This window comes from Suricata suricatta, chromosome 13, assembly GCF_006229205.1.
Source record: "Suricata suricatta isolate VVHF042 chromosome 13, meerkat_22Aug2017_6uvM2_HiC, whole genome shotgun sequence".
Lineage (NCBI taxonomy): Eukaryota > Metazoa > Chordata > Mammalia > Carnivora > Herpestidae > Suricata > Suricata suricatta.
The window spans coordinates 72,289,067-72,306,614 of NC_043712.1; the positions used below are offsets into that span (position 1 = coordinate 72,289,067).

At 40.5% G+C, this 17,548-nt stretch overlaps 1 protein-coding gene across 1 annotated transcript in view; it reads left to right on the forward strand.

The window, feature by feature from the left end:
• The window catches only part of LOC115276327 (guanine nucleotide-binding protein G(q) subunit alpha), a 197,121-nt gene that overhangs the window by 112,298 nt on the left and 67,275 nt on the right, over nt 1-17,548 (forward strand). Inside the window, exons 3-4 of the mRNA XM_029920327.1 lie at nt 7,578-7,706; nt 10,369-10,498. Coding sequence (XP_029776187.1) covers nt 7,578-7,706; nt 10,369-10,498 — 259 coding nt within the window. The remainder of the gene's footprint in view (nt 1-7,577; nt 7,707-10,368; nt 10,499-17,548) is intronic.

Below are 17,548 nucleotides of genomic sequence, written 5' to 3' on the forward strand. Positions count from 1 at the left end.
TGACATTGATGGTCTCTTTATGTGAAACATTCATATCAACTATCCATATATATGATTCCTAAGAGCCTGAAACTATTTAACATTTGCAGCGATGAGTCTTTTGATGAGACACGACATTTACTTTTACCAATCTGCTTTCCTGGGTTGGTTTAGTTCTTTGGCAAAGGATAATTGAAATGCGTGATTTCTTAGACTTCTCCTTTCTCCCCCAGAATATTTTCCCTTGAGTTGTTTTCATAAACCGTGTGTCACCTACTTGCTACCCCTGGGTGGTCTTTAACTCGGTAATTTTGTATTGAAAACAACCTCTTAGGAACCACATCCCCACAATACACACTGCCCTTCCTTGAACTCAGCTCATGGTGTGCCAGGTGGTAAAAACGAAGAGGGAAGTTGGTGTGCCCCCCACCAAACGAGCTCTTCATGGGATGGAAGTGTTTGTGTAGTGAGTAATCCCGTGCAGCTAACCAGCCTAACCAGATTACCAAGCAGGTTCCTTAGAGCAACAGGATCTGCCAGATACAGGAGCTTTGGCACCAAACCCTGTACTGGACTGTCCCCAGAGATGGGCGGATTCTCAGAACTATTGCTTCCCTCCATGTTTTTCTTTGAATGCTCGCTTTGACCATCTCTTTTATTTTTTGCCTTCAAACCCCTGTGGTCCCACATGGCACCTCTACGGGAACCACGTGTTTCTGCTTTTCTCCTTAGCTTCTGTTGCTTTTGACAGTGTCAAAGAAGATCTCCCCGCGTGATCTAGCTTTGAACCCCGCCCCCCAGACTGTTCCTCTTACAATGAGGTCTTAGGTTTTTTGATGAAGTCGACCTAGTTTTTCTAACCTTCTTTTCAATAATTAAAAATGTGAAATTCTACCCAGAGTCATTTTCTGTGCCAGAACTTCATTTTAATGTCTGACTTGAGCTGCAGATCTGTCATAAATACGGCCCGTCGATAGCAGGTCCTTCCGCGGGACTTGAAAGACGCAGGCACATACACCCAACACCAGCCCATGGCAGGCTACGTTAACTACTCCAAGGAGCTGTTCGTTTATCTTACTATGTTTGGTTGGATTTATACCAAATGTCAGAGCTTTCTTTTTTCACTTACCACCCACAGGTACTTCCCCCTTTTGGTGTAATTGCTGAGGGTTGTATGCCTGTAACTTACTACATTTTTTTTTTTACCCACAGCTGTAATGCGATATAGTTTACTTGTTGAGTCATCTCTGAATTTTATTCATGGTTCTTTCATTAAGAAAAGAAAGCCATTTAATTTCCAATTTCTTTTCAGTTACTCTTCCAGTCATAGGTGGTGGGAGTTTTTTTCTTTTTAATTTTAAAAAGCTGTTTCTATCAAAAACAAGTTGTCATTACATGTCAGATTGAGCATAAATTAAATGGGAAGGTGAACTCAACACTGTATTGACAGCCTATTGTCCAAAAAGAGAAATGATTGGAATTGTTCTTAAAAAACAATCAAGAGAGAAAATGCCCTAATTAAATTGATTGGAGCTTTCATTTTAGGGACAGTTAAGTTTTTCTCCTATATTTTTAATCACTTAAGGTAATTGTATCTTATTTCTGAATTTCTTATTTTTTTCCATAGCCAGGGGTGACCCTGAAGTTAAATATATAAAGAATTCAGCAGTTACAAGGTGTGATTATAAACTAAGGGGCGTGATTTCCTTAATCAAATCACTCATACGACAGAAGGATGTTTTGTGGATCATCACCAAGGATTAGAGACAGTTCAAACAAGTTCCCAGAAAATGACTGTGTCCAAAATATGTGAATGTTCATTCTATCCCTAATACACGTCACCGTTTTGCCTCTTCATATGACCCTTCCCTGCCATAGGTGGGTAAACTTCTTACAGGCCGGGACTGTGTCCTGGAAATCTCCTGGCCTTAGCACCTATGTCATGGTCAAAATGTATCAGTGATTTCTAGATGACCCTGCATTTTTCTCGTGGTAGGAAAGAAACTATTGAAATCTGCCGGCATGAGTTTTCCTATTGCCTTGTTTCTCACTAAACACCATCAGAGACTTGTTTCTTCCACGAAGGAGAGTGTGTCAGAGTTGTTTGTCAGCAAAGCACCACGCCCCCCATTTGCCCAGCATTGGGGGAATTCCAAGGCCCAAGACCTTGATATTGACCAGCATAAAAACAGATCTACAAATTATATCATTCTGTGGCCAGGACCTAGAGAAGAGCAGGAAGTACATCTGCTAAATGAAATTAAACAGATGATGCCTTTCCTTTCTGTCTTGTCCCTACATTCGTCAGAGACATTTAAATTCAGAGTTTAGTTCTTACATAACGCAGGCGAGTAACAACCCAGCGAGGTAATTAAATAAGGTCAGGTAGCTAACACCCCCCTTATCCTGTGTTTTCGCCTAAAAGGTATAACTTGCAGTTCTAACCACGACAGCATTTTCCACCAAATTGTTTCCATTTGTCACATGTTGGGCACCTGCTGCTGTGTTTGAGGCCTTCAAATAAGTGCCGGGGACCAGACACGAACAAAGGTAGTCACGGTCCCTGATCGCACTGAGCATGAGAGCCCCGACTGGACAAACACGTGTAGGAAAATAGTGAGGACTCTCTTTTTAATCACTTTGCAAGTTATCAATTATGACATGTCTCAAAGCAATGGCAGGTTGTTCAGTCCTCATGGATGGATTGGAGGAAGGTGATTTCATCGACTAAACCTCCCATTTACCAGCCCACTCTTGCACACGTCTTGTCTCCCAGACAGTTAAATAAGTCCCATGTATACCATGGGAGATCTCTGCCATTGGGAGAGGACTCCTGCCAGCCACTTGCTACACATACATTGCCTTGGAAATGTACCTTGTGCCTGTCACCATAGCAACACGCTGAGAATGACCTCAGCAGCCACTCCGAATCATTCCTACAAAACAAATTATAGCTATAATTAACTTTCTGAATTTACTCTGCAGTATAAATTTGTTCAGACCCTGGTGTTTCTTTGTAAAAGGTTAAATGAATTGAATAATTCACCATGAACCTCCTCCCCCGCCCTCCTCCCCCTGGCATATTCCACCCAAGTTTTTCTTCACAATATGAGATGCTTCGATTGAAAGCACAGTTCAGTTCAGAGACTCTTCTATTACCTTTTCTCAGAATCTGTCGAGAATCAACACATGAGGGTGTGCTGGTCCCTCCTGCTCTGTAACCCCATTTCTCCAGGAACAGAGTGGCTTTCACCCCACAGCAAATGTGAAATGCAGAAAGAGTTGTGAGCCCAGAGCAAAGGGGGCAGGGCACATGGGCGGGGCTTACACAGGAGCACGCTCTCCTCACTGGCCCCTGCAGGTCTTTTTTTTTTTTTTCTTTTTATGTTTATTTATTTATTTTGAGAGAGAAAAAGAACAAGGGAGGCGCAGAGAGAGAGGGAGACAGAGAATCCCAAGCAGGCTCCACGCTGTATATGCAGAGCCCGACGCAAAGTTCGATCCCATGAACCGTGAGATCATGACCAGAACTGAAATCAAGGCTCGGTCGCTTAACTGACTGAGCCACCCAGGGGCCCAGAAAACTGCAGGTCTTGGTTACGTACACATTTTGCCTGCTTCACAAATGGTCCACAACGTGTCTTCAATCCTGAGGCTGTAGCTACTGAGCCACCCAGGTCCTCCACCGGGATTTAGTCATTTGTATGTCTTTCGCTTAGTTGGGTGGTTTGTTGTGGTGGTTTTTTGGGTTTTTTTCTTGCCTCCTTTTGAAGGTGTTTGGGGTTTGGCTTGGTTTGGGTTCTAGATGATGTACAGTACAACCAACAGACCTCAATACTGTTCATTCAGCGCTTGTCTTGTGTTAAGCTGGGTTAATACAACTTTAGGACTCCAAATTGAAGTGAGTCCTTCTCTCCACCACCCAGCTGAGGCAAAGCCAAAAGAACGTCAAGCGAGAACTGTAGTTCATTTAATCAAAAATGTATGAACACCTTCAGTAGTTATTTCCATGCTATGAAGTCTGTTGTCACCTGGGCAGTGAATGGATAAAACCAAGTGTGGGAAGCAGCAAGTAAATACTTGGCGTAAGTTTGCTATGAGGTTGTTGTTACTGTCTGTGAACTATACTGACGTTGAAAAGGAGCAAAAGAGGGGCGTCTGGAGGCTCAGTCAGTTAAGTGTCTGACTTCAGCTCAGGTCATGATCTCGGGTTTCATGAGTTCAAGCCCTGCATTGGGCTCTTGCTGCTGTCAGCTCAGAGCCCACTTGAGATCCTCTGTCCCCCTCTCTCTACGCCTCTCCCCAGCTCATGCTTTCTCAAAAATAAATAAACCTTTACCAAAGAAAGGGGGGGGGGGAGCAAAAGAAAGATGAAGAAGGAAAACTACTCTTTCAAGTATGAATGCTAATATTTCAGTAGTACGCTTGGTTCACGGAGAGCTACTGTGGGCAGTATTTTTAAAGCAGTCAGTAAGTCATTTTACGTGCATTTTTGTTTGTAGGATCTGTCATTACCCCATCATATGCAGTGTGATAGATAATTTCCCAATTCATGTGCTGATTCTTTAAATTCTCCTTTGCAAATACTCATTCGTGTTTAAAAGTGGAGTGGCCATGAGCAGCCTGTTTAGTTCTTCTTTGAGAATTGGAAAGCTATGATTTCTCTTCTCTGTGGGGACATGTTAGCTAGCGCCTTGTGTTCAAGAATTAGCCCCCCTCCACTGACCTCTGAATTGTTTTAAGAGAGTAGAAATAGTTTATGGGGTAGCATCTTTCTGAGCCAGCTTGCCAGTGTAAATTAGAAGTTCTCTGATTGCTCTGAATTGATTTTTATAGACAGTAGTTAAACGGTGGTCTTATGGGTTTCAGAATGTACATTCAAGGTTTTCAAATCATGGGGTTGATAAATCAGAAAAGTCTGTCTCTACAGACTCACCAGTTGATTTTGCATTTATAGTGTGATGAGCTGGTTTATCTGTAGAATGAAATACAAACCAACTCCCAGAACATGGTCTTGTTAAGCCCATCAGATACCTCCAAAGCCATGCCAAGGGACTGCCTAAAATTCTGGATCCAGTCCATTTTTCTTCCCGCACCAGTATCGTCTCAGCCTTCCTGTCTTCATCCTCCGGCCATTTTTATAATAATTAAAGGTAGCAGGCTGGTTCCTACCAGTTACTACAGAGCTAATTGCCGGCTAGAGAATCATTGATGTGCTTGGGATAAGTCCACTAGAATACTAATTACTTCATTGCTTTGCATTAGGAATTTCCGAGATGATCCTTTTTGGTATCAAAGAATTGATATACCTCCAAAAAAGCAATTATTTTATTTCCTTGTAAAAGCCACTTAGCTCTACTATTTTTCATGATGCATGGATCTTGGAGAATTAATGCAACCGTTCTTGTCAACAAGCAGTTTCAGGGGCGCCTGGGTGGCTCAGTCGGTTGAGCCTCTGACCTCAGCTCAGGTCGTGATCTCACGTTTGTGGGTTTGAGCTCTGTGTTGGGCTTTGAGCTCCGTGTTGGGCTCTGTGCTGACAGCTCAGAGCCTGGAGCCTGCTTCTGATTCTGTGTCTCCCTCTCTCTCTGCTCCCTCCCAGCTCATGCTCTGTCTCTCTCTCTGTCTCAAAAATAAATAAAACATTAAAAAAAAAAAACAAGCAGTTTCAAATTCAGTAATGTAATAAATATGGAAACACCACTGGTAATAGTGATATATTCAAATAACAGTAAAACTAAATACCAGCAGAAGAAAACCATCTACCCATCCCACAGATACTCATGAAATACTCTCTGCCAGGCACTCTTTTAGGTTCTAAGGCAGGAATAGCAGTGTGTGAGACAAAATCCTTCCCCTTTGTAGGACATAACTGAGTGTGCACTTATAACACGCTCTGCACCAGACATCTCCTGTTGTGTATATCAAAACGTACTGTTTGCTTGTGGGCATAAGGGTGTTAGGATTATAAGCCCTTCTCATTCTGTTAATGGGGCCACCTGTTCTTTAAATCTCATTTGCATGTGAGCCACTGTGTGTCTACACTTCGGGAGGTAGATGCTTGAAACCGTGTCTGTGCCCATCCTCTCCAGGTTGAGGGGCCTAGCAAGTCTTTGAAATCATTAGGGTGCCGTGCAGACCAGTCCTTTTCACCTGTTTGCCGTGAATTCTGTCACATCGCGTCCTTCTCAAAAGTTGCAAAATGTTTTTTGCAACTTGAGAAGATGAAAAGTAAATGGAACGTAACATGTTTCAAGTGACCAGATCATTCTGATGAAGAACGTATGTGTGGTTGCCAGGCTTGGGAGAGGTGGTACCCAGGACCCTTTCTTTGTGGTTGACAGAACAATTCTGTATCCTGATTGTGGCAGGGATTGCACAAATCTCCACATGGGATCAAATGTCATAGAACCATACACCCCCCCCCCTCAAAAACCACTGTGTGTGTGTTTAAGACTTGGTGAAATCTAGGGGACTTGGATGGTTCATTCAGTTAAGTGTCTGACTCTTGATCTCAGCGTCATGAGTTCAAGCCCCACATTGGGCTCTATGCTGGGTGTGGAGACTACTTAAAAAAAAAAAAAGAAAGAATTGGTGAAATCTAAATAAGGTCTGTAGTTAATACTATTAGATTAATGCCAGTATTCTGGTTTTGATAATATATTGTCATTCTGTAAGATATTATTGGGGAAGGCTGGGTGAAGGTTAGAGGGGAATTTTCTGTGATATTTGTGACTTCTTATAAGTCTAAAATTGTTTCAAAATAAAAAGCTTTTTTTTTAAAGGAATGGAAAAGTATCTTGTGAGCAGATAAATTGAAAGCTTAGGTGTGGTGACTGTAAACACTGGGAATAGCTGACCTTAGACAATGTGACCTCAGTAACCAGAAAGCTCAGTTCTTGTGGCTTCACATTAATTACAAATGACTTCAGCTTTGGGCAGAATTTAGGACATGGTATGCTGCGGTCCTCTCTTAGGTGAATGAGGAGATATATTCCAGGAAAAGGCTCTGATGTTCTGCAAAAAGGCAAAAATATATATATGTGTGTGTGTGTGTATATACATATATATGTACATATATACATATAGACAGACACACACACACACACACACACACACACAGAACCATATCTGTGCCCATCATCTCCAGGGCCAAAGGGTTTAGCAAGTCTTATGTATAAATATATCCTGACCTCATGTGTAACTGTTATCTATTCATTTATACAAATATACAAATAAACTTTTTATAAGTAATTCAAAAACTATTTGCTTTAACCTCTTGCTTTATAAACTCCTCAGACCTTGCTAAACAAGTAGAGGGTAGAAGACTCATTGAATTTCTTTTCTTCTCCCCCTCTATTTTTTGTATGGGTTCTGATAGTGAGAGAAGGCATCAGAAAGCCTGCGGACCAGGTAATCCACAGATGGGTAACTTTGCTATGACTAATGGAAGGTTACTTTACCATTCTCTGTCACTTGCCAAAATTTTGCTTTCTCTTCTCTACCTCTCTGTTAGGATTTATTTTTGCCTTTCCATTTCCATAGGCAGATTTGGCCTGATGGCGTCCTAACATTCTCTTGTGTCTTCCCTTCTCCAGCTATCTTAATGACTTGGACCGCGTTGCCGACCCCGCCTACCTGCCTACGCAACAAGATGTGCTTAGAGTTCGAGTCCCCACCACAGGGATCATCGAATACCCCTTTGACTTACAAAGTGTCATTTTCAGGTAGTAACTGAGTCCATAAAACCCGCCTCCCAGCTCCTATGCCTTGAGTACGTTTAGTGAACTCTACAAATACTGAAATCTGGTGTAGACTTTGAAAAAATATCACCTTGGTACCAATTATTATTATTAGACACACAAATGAAGGAATGTGTTCCAGAAAGAGGAAGTAGGGGAAAGGTGTATGGGCAGGTTTTTTCATTTCAAATTGAGTCACCAAGAAATCAAGAAATTTTAGTTTGTTGGTAGCTGAACAAAATCGGTCACCTACACATTGGTCCTATTACCCTTTGAGAATAATTTTAACTGTGAGGATAGATTTTTAGATTTGTATAAGACATGAGTGATCCTATGACCCTACTAATAATGGAAACTACCGGGGCGCCTGGGTGGCTCAGTCGGTTAAGCGGCCGGCTTCGGCTCAGGTCATGATCTCACAGTTCGTGGGTTCGAGCCCCGTGTCAGGCTCTGTGCTGGCAGCTGGCTCAGAGCCTGGAGCTTGCTTCGGATTCTGTATCTCCCTCTCTCTCTGACCCTCCCCTGCTCACGCTGTCTCTGTTTCTCAAAAAAAAAAAAAGACATAAAAAAAATTTAAAAAAAAGAAACTATATGCTGTCAGAAATTTTTGTGCTACTTCCCAAGTATGCTGATACTGATGCAAAATTCTTCAGTCCCAATAACAATATGGGGTGTTTCATATTGCTAAAATAACTTGCTTGAAAAAATTCAAAATATGTCATTTTGAAAATGGATTGGTTTGCCCAACCTAAATGGATGTAGGAAAAAAAGAATGAAAACTTCTGTTCCTGTTCTGTGTGGGTAATACTTCAGTAGAAGTGTTCTAATATTTTTTTAGGAAGAGAAGAATACTAATATGCTTTCATTTAATCACTCAGTCATACTTTTAGTTAGAATACAAACCAAACTGTGCTTTGAGAAATGAAGCTATGTGAATATGTCTTGGAGCACAGAGAGTTGAGTTCTTTGGGGAAGCCTGTCCCGTTGAAGACAACGGCATTCACTGCAGGGGTGGGACATGGGAGTTACGTGACTCTTACTGAGTGACGCCGCAGTAGTTCAGATGAGCGGGCTCTCCATCATTCCCTGACAGGGCACAGTGGATTTGAGTCTAATCAGTCTCTGCCCTGCAGTCATGCCTGGCCACCAAATGCGGCACTCATAGACATAGCCACAAAGGGGGTGATGTTTTTGGAAATATTTCTGAGCTTCCTTGTTTTCATCTCTAAAATGGTTGCATTAGAAGATCACCAGCGTTCCTCACAGCTCCAGCATTTTGGATCACTTAAGCTTTGAGTTCATGGCATTTAAAGATCTTTCATTTGGAATAACCAAATTTCTTTCCTCTTATACCTGTACTACAGAATGTTCTCAGAAAACAGAGCATTTCATGGAGATTTTTATCTCCTCATTGTTTTATAATTATTAGTGAATTCTGAAGCATCTCATTTTTATTGCATGGTGTTCACTAGCTGTAAAGGACAGTTTTTGCCACCACTGTAAAACTAATGACTAAGAAGAGTAATTTCCTGCCACCATCTAAAACATCTTATAGGGCTCAGTGTGGCAGGGTTTTATAGAATGAGGATTTCATGTAAATGAGTAGTGAATTGTTCCTTTGGCATGTAATATTTCTAAAGACTTGAGAATTCTAGTTTTGATGTCCATAGTTTATAGGTTTCCCTGAATCCATTGCTTTGCCCCTGAAATCTCTCTCCCGTGCCTGAGAGAACTTTAAGAAGCAGTCACTAGACAATCCTCGATTTCTTACTTTACGTTTAACGTTTGGAGGCAGAGAAAACCTGCAATAATTGCAGTTGTCAACAAATGTTGAGGCAACTTGGATTCAGTACCAAGTATGGCTTGATATTTTCATATGAACATTAAGATTCAAATTAATTGACGTCATTGGGGGTTCCTAACCAGTACCGCAGCACACAGTTGTTATTAAAAAAAAAAAAAAAGAAATCATTGAAAGAGCTCGAGTGATGACCTCTTATGATATCTTGATGGTGTATACACCTGACTTGTAGCAGGTTAACAAGTTGGTTTGTGCATAAGGCCAGGTGCATGATGTTACCCAACATGACTGGACCTGTCCCAAATGATTGCCAGTATTGGAAGGAGAAAGCAAATCAAAATACCCTTTGGATAAAGTATCCATGCAGCCCTGTTTGCATTTAGTTGAAGCATCACACACACCCATATTGAAATACATAGCATCTTCTGTCTTTTAAATGTATTTACAGTCCTTTCTAGTGTCCTTGAGAAAAACACAAGGATCTTCATTCTCACTTTATAGAAAAAGAAGCTGAAGTCAGTACATGGCATTAGAGCTTACCACAAATCCTATTTTGTTTCTGACTCTTCTGTGCACGATTAGGTGAAACACCATTTTGCTGGACTTCGGTATAGGATTTTTACAAAGTTATCATTTTCATACACATCAGATAACTTTCTTATTACCCAGAATGTCTTGACTTTGTTAGGTAACAGAAAATTAGTAGATGTTTGATAAGTATTAATTGAATTGACTTGGACGACCATTCTCTTTAGAGAGTGTTTTTCCTAAGAGTATAAGCAATGCTATGTTTATGTTGAATTTTTTCTTTATATGCTATTAATATGAATATTGTAAACTTTACAGAATGGTCGATGTAGGAGGCCAGAGGTCAGAGAGAAGAAAATGGATACACTGCTTTGAAAATGTCACCTCTATCATGTTTCTAGTAGCGCTTAGTGAATATGATCAAGTTCTCGTGGAGTCGGACAATGAGGTGAGTGCTCTTTGGACAGGCAATGGATTATCATTTTAATGTCTGATACAATGAAATAAGAGGATGTAGGGTGTGGAGCATGGGGTAAACTCATTCTGCATTTTGATTACTGAGTTGGGAATTCTTTTAAATAATAAACATAACCCTATGGTAGCACATGGTATAATCAGAACAGCAAACTCCTTTGTCAGATGTATGAGCAGGCCTGTGTGTTCAGGGCTAATTTGGCCTTGTTTTATAGTTTGAGCACTGCACAGACACTCTGAAAATGAAAAGATCATGGAAATCCCTGGGCTACCCCTCACGTCTTATTGTAGCCCTTTTCCTCCAGGAGGGAGCTGGGAGTGTTGGAGTCAGTCAGCCTGTTTTGTTTTGTTTTCATTTGGTTTAAATCATTGTTTGTGTGTTGGGTGGGCCCCAAAGAGTACTCAAAACCTCTCTTGGCAAATGTGAGTAACTTTGCAGCTGGGCTCTGGATGAGTTCATTGTGGAGCCAAGAAGTGTCTCGGTGACGTGGCCCTTCTGTTCTTACAGAATTCCATAGGCTGTGGCATAATTTTGTCTCTGCTAAGCAGTGAGTGTTTGGAAAAATACCCTTGATACGCTTGTCTAGAGAACCGATTCAGTATTTATAATCTTCTTCCCATTGCATGAAATCCTAACAGGTATAAATATGGATTTTGAGGATGATAAAGTCTTGATGAGTCAGAGTTGACTATGGAGGATAATACGGGGACATAGAAAATTCACTCTGAGCTGGAATTCAGCGCATGTGTGTTGGGGGAACGGAAAAGATCCCTGGCATCCCGTTAGAGGCAGACATTGCAGACTGACCTGCCAATGGGAAATATTAAATGTCCTTCTAATAGGATAGAAAACAAAGAGAAGGAAGTGAGAGGTCTCCACTAGCTGATTAAAACACAGTCTGACTTATTAAAATACATTTTTCATACTATACATGTTTTGGCATAGAAGAATTTTAGCTTCTGGTCCTATCAAATATTTTCTTTTTCTACAAGCATTAATATCTCTATCAAAACACACATCCAGTCTTTGATAGCATTTCTTTTGTTGTAGGATGATAAAGAGTGTGGGAGGGCCGCCTGGGTGGCTCAGTCGTTGAGGGTCCGACTCTTGATTTCCTCTCAGGTCATGATCCCAGGGTTGTGGGATCCAGCCCTGTGTCAGGCTCCGTGCTGCGTTTGGAGCCTGCTTAAGCTTTCTCTCTCTCTCTCTCTCTCTCTACCCCCCAATCCCTTTCCCCCACTTGCACATGCTCTCTTTTTTCTCTCTCTCTCTCTCCCCCTCTCTCTCAAAAAAGAAAAAAAATTAAATGAAGGTTCAGGAGCCAATATCCCATATAGAGCTGAGTTACCCATTCACACATTTCAGAGTCTTTTCAGGGTTACAAGTATATGGGTTTTGAAGCAAATAACTTTTTAAGAATGTTTGATCAGCCATTTGCCCTCTGTAGCTGTCATTGAAAAGTGCCTGAAAAGCAAGCTAAAATACATGATAGTCAGTTTCCAAAATTTAAGATAAGCAATGACTATCCGAATTTGAGCTGTAATCTCTCTATATGCATTTTTGTCTTTATATCTGTGTTCAATTGTTGTTCCTTAATCTTTAGATGTAGTATTTTGAATGTAGTGCATATCATAGTTGGGAACACAATAAGACAACATTTCTGATTTCTTTGAATGTTGAGTCAAGATAGAAAATATTTCGAAGGCTTGTCTACTATGTGCTAGGTACCAGGCATCTAAAGAGATACAAAAATGAAAAATAAAATTAACTTTGCCCAGAAGGACCTCATAAAAGAGATATGCTTATGTTGGGTAGAGAGTAGGGGGAGAGGAAGCCCTTAGTTTTGTGTAGGACATGATGCCTCTAGTTTGCTGTCCAGGAAAATGACATTTAAGACATTTATCACCTACACACAAGATGTAAGAAGCACACATGGTTTTATTTCTTATGTCACTGTTTACATTTTAGCTAGAGAAATGGAAATGTTTATCAGTACACATTTTTTTATCAATACACATTTTATACAAGACAAGCACATTGTATCTGTAAAGACGTATATATTGTACTTTAATGTTCATCAGTTTTCCACTTTAAAATATACAGAATAGAAAAGAAAGTTCCTTAGGTAGATCATTACCTAAATCTACCACATAAATCCAGTTCTTTAATTATCTGGACATTACAGATTATTTAGTCCAGTTTTTACCTGACATTGCTCATGGATATCTGGTGTTTGTGTCAAAGTATATTATATTTTTTTGTAATTAGAATAAGATGACATTGTTTTGATGAGCAGATAGCATAACTGAAGTCTCCACAGTAACTTGCCATTCAATGTATAGGCATTACGTGCATCTAAAAATATTTCACCGATTTCATTTATTCTTTGGTGATGCATTATGCTACAAACTAAAATAATAAATCTATCACTTTTTTATTAGGACTCCTTGATCACTTGTGAATATATTTTTTTAATTTTTTAATGTTTATTTTTGAAGGACAGAGACAGTGTGAGCAAGGGAGGGGCAGAGGGAGAGGGAGACACAGAATCTGAAACAGGCTCCAGGCTCTGAGCTGTCAGCACAAAGCCCAACACGGAGCTCAAACCCACAAACTGCAATATCATGACCTGACCCGAAGTTGGCTACTTAACCCACTGAGCCACCCAGGCGACCCACTTGTGAATATTTAAAAAAAATATTTTAATGTTTGAAAGAGAGAGAGGATGAACAGGGGAAGGGCAGAGAGAGACAGAGACACTGAATTCAAAGAAGGTTCCATGCTCTGAGCTGTAAGCACAGAGCTGGATGCAGGGCTTGAACTCACAAACCATGAGATCATGACCTGAGCCAGAATCAGAAGCTTAACCCAGTGAGCCACCCAGGCACCCTACTTGTGAATATTTTTGAATCCTACCTTGTAATTCTCTGAGTTTAAAAAATCATTCTATGGTGCTCTTTTCTCTGACCTTAAGTCAATCTGTTGGTAATACTGCAGATGATCGTAAGCATAATAAGAACAATGCTGCTCACTAATTCCTTCGTGTTAGCCACAGCCATCACTGTTGATAATGAGGGAACACTGTCAAAAGTGGTTTTTAATGTTGGGATGTAGTCACAATCATTCCCCCCCCTCCCCCCACTTGGACTAATATATGAAAATGCCTTTGCCTCTCCACTTCCTTAAATGGTTAAGGAAATTCAGAACTATAGTATTCTACTTTCCCCAAACTTTCTGGTTTCTGTGAGACAAAACCAAAATGAACTCCTGAAACATTTTGTTCTGAGTTTTGAAATCTGGTGTCCATAACTTTAATCCAAAGCAGACCTTCTGGTACTTGCCTTGGTATATATGTGTGAGAAACACCTAAAAGGGACAGCCTCCCCTCCGGTCATGGAGAACTCTGGAAAAGACACTGTAGGCCATAGGCAAAACCAGCTGAAAATACTTTGGATTATTGCTGCTGCTTTTCATATTTCTAAGCCTTTTGTTTTAATCATCAAGTTTTTATGTAGATGTGCTTTCATCTTTCTAGAATCTTAGCCTTCTTAGAGCTTGGGGAATTAGTTAATTTTTTTTTTCCTCCAGAGAGGGACACACATCATCCAATAGTGAGTGAGATTGAGCAGGGTTGTAGAGCAGTGTAGATTTGCATATTCTCTTTGTTGTCTCCTTTTCCCTGTGATGACACATCAGCACGAGCCAACTGCTCCCCTCTCATCCTTTGGTGTCTCCATTATTTAAGGACCCATGAGAGCCCGCAGCCCACAGGAAGCACCCCCATAACACATTTAAGCTTAGTAACATGTACGCACAGTCTCTCTTTTAGTTTTTATTTTTCTGGTTTTCTGTTACATGAATATCTGAGCACAAATACAACGATAATTTCTCAGACTTTGACTCGGGACTGTCTTGTAGACCATGCTGTTCACAGAATCTCCAACGTTTTTCTCTTCCACTTTCTTTTTGAGTGTGCCATTCTAACTGAAATTAATCCTTCTGAAATGGTCACACCCCATTAGGTTTTAGTTTTGATTCAGTATCAAGTAGATCCCACACCCGAGCGCTTCTTTGAACCAAGGTAGATTCCCCACACTGCTTTCTGTAAACATTTATTCTTGAAACCGGAAATATCTCTCCTCTGCTAGTTTTTAAAATGAAACCCCTTTGAAATCATTCATCTATAACCCACACTCTGAACATTTCCTTTAACGGTGTGAAACCTGGACTTTGTTCTGTTCCAAGACCTCCAAGTGACTTTTGGGAATTTTCTTCGTGTAAAATTCAGCATTGGTGGGGAAACGGACAAAAACTTGAAAAGAAAAGAAATTGCAACTGAAAGGGAAGACCTTTGGAAACTTAGAAGTAGTTAAAAGTCAGAGCTGAGTTATGATAGCCACTCTCAGTTGCATGGGCTCTCACATCCCGTATTGATCTTAAATTATGAAATCAGAAACTTGATCTTGCGCCTCCGCGTTTGGTATACTTGGCTCAGAATCATGGCCCGATTAACAAGGCTCTTCCTGAAAGACGTCCTACTTTTTTTTATATTTAACTCCTCTTCTCTTTTCCGCATTCCTTTGTTCATTTTTAGCCATGTTTCCCTTTCTTAAACCCTTCCATCACCCCTTTCATCCTTCAGACTTTCTGTTTCCATATTATTATACTTGTCAGCTTCTTTGCTCGTGTGACTTGAAGGAAGTGAGGAGGAAGTTTTCCAGTCCCACTTATGCGTTTGAACCAGAGACACATACTGGATGCTGGTGAGTGTGTGGAGAGCCAGGCGCATGTGGACCCTTCTCGTGTGTGTATATTGGAAATCTTTGAAATACTGCATTGAACCCATACCAGTATAATCCATGCTGTGTTTTTTGAGAGATGAATTGTATGTAAAAGGCAGACTGCTGAAGGATATATTTAGCATAAACCGATTTCTAGAATGATATCCATATAATTATTATAGAAAAGGTTATTAACCCCTTCCCTCAAAAAAGAATTTGGAAGATTTTCTACCATGACCAGGGTATAAACAGTGATTGGCATTGTTGCTCAGCAGAGTGTTACAAATAATAACCAAAGCAATAGTTGTTTTAAAATAAAATAAGATCAGATTGGAATTTTAGCTCTGCCATTTGGAACATCTCTGTCCATCTTTCATTTTGGATTATCTGTCATTTTCCTACTGCTTTTTAGGAGTTCCTCACGTTCTGTGGATGTGAGCCCTTTGTCATACGTACTGCAAACATCTGCCTTGCAGCCATCTATTCTCCTAATTGTGTCTTTTGATGAAGACGTAAATTCTAATACAATAAAATTTATGGCAGTTTCCCCTTCTGGCTGTCAGTTCGCATGCACGTGTCTACAAGTATGCACGCACAACAGGATAAGGCAAATCACCTGAAAAGTCTGGGTGAAAGGAGGAAGGATTGGAGGGTGAGGTTAAGAATTGAAATACAAATCGCAGACCAGGTGCCTCTGTTAGCAGCAGTTCACGAATGTAGTTAGCATCGCTTAGCAACCAAGAAAAGGAGGTAATCGTGGCTTCTGCTAGAAGAATCATTTATCTTTGGAGTTGGCTGCTTCTGGTACGGAGCTTCTCGTGCACCTTCCCAAAGAGATGCTGGGGGGAGGGAGCAAGTTACATCCACAATAACATCCTTCCGGGATGGAAATAGTGGCATTCATAGGGCTGTCCCTTAAGCTTCTGTCCCTGTAAAGTCGTGACATAACATCACAGTTTGTCACGGGCCAATACCATGCAGTCTAGACTCACAGCTCACTGTAAGACTAAAAGTGAGAAGAGCTGAGGAAGTGGATTTTGTTTGTTTTTAGAAACGATTTTAGTGATCCAGGAGAGCCTAAAATTCTAGAGAATTTAGGTGCTTTAAATCTTTGTCTTCACAGAAATAAAATGACGCGGACGCATTTAAAGACTTTGCATAACCTTCTCGGATTCGTTTCTCTCCCTCCCCAGAAGTTACTGGGCTCACGTTGGCATCTGTCATTCTGTGCATTTTCTTTTTTCACTTCCTTCCTACATACGTGTATGTCAATAAGCAATATGTAATATTGGATGCTTAATATTCATGATATTCATGATTAATATGCATGATTAGATGACTTTACACTGTGAGTTTTATTCCTTCCATCAGCATTGTTCTTCAGATTTATTATTTTTTCTATGTTGCTACACATGGCTTTAATTCACCTGTTTAGACCACCATCTAGTTCCACTGTGTGCATATGGCGCTACTGTGTGTCACACACTTCTCAGCCCGCAGATGGCTTTCAGTGGGAATTACCTTTTCCCACCTTTATCTGTTCTCCCCCTCATTCCAATCCCTAGTGTTGTCCTGTGTTTTTAAAAATTATTTTGGAGCGCGAAAGAGAGAACGTGCAAGAAGGGAACGGGGGGAGCGAAGACAGAATCTTAAGCAGGCTCCATGCTCAACTTGGAGCAGGACGTGGGGCTCAACCCCACCATCCTGGGATCATGACCTGAGCCAAAATCAAGAGTCGGATGACCAACTGACACAGTCACCCAGGCGCCCTAATATATGGATATGCCTTTTAAACTCATTCTGGTTATTATTGTTTGCCTGTTAAAAATTACTGCTCGGTACATGGGTTGTCTTTATTTGTTTGTTGCTTATGGAAGTTTTCATCTTAATGTAGTCAGCTCACTCATTTCCTTTATTGGCTGTTTTACTGTATTTTCTTCTGGAATTCTTTGTCTTACTCTAGAGTATGAAGACATCCCTTCTTACCTGTTAAAAATTAACAAGGTTGTGCTTTTTCATGGGTTTTCTATATACCTATAATTGATTTTTGAGTATGACCAGAGATAAGGATTTCATATTTTCTTACTATATATCTGTTCAGTTGATCTCATGTCATTTATTGAATAGTAAATCCATCATCCATTTTACCTTTTTAATTTTTTAATGTTTATTTTTGAAAGAGAGAGAGACAGGGCATGAGCAGGGGAGGGGCAGAGGAAGAGGGAGACCCAGAATCCGAAGC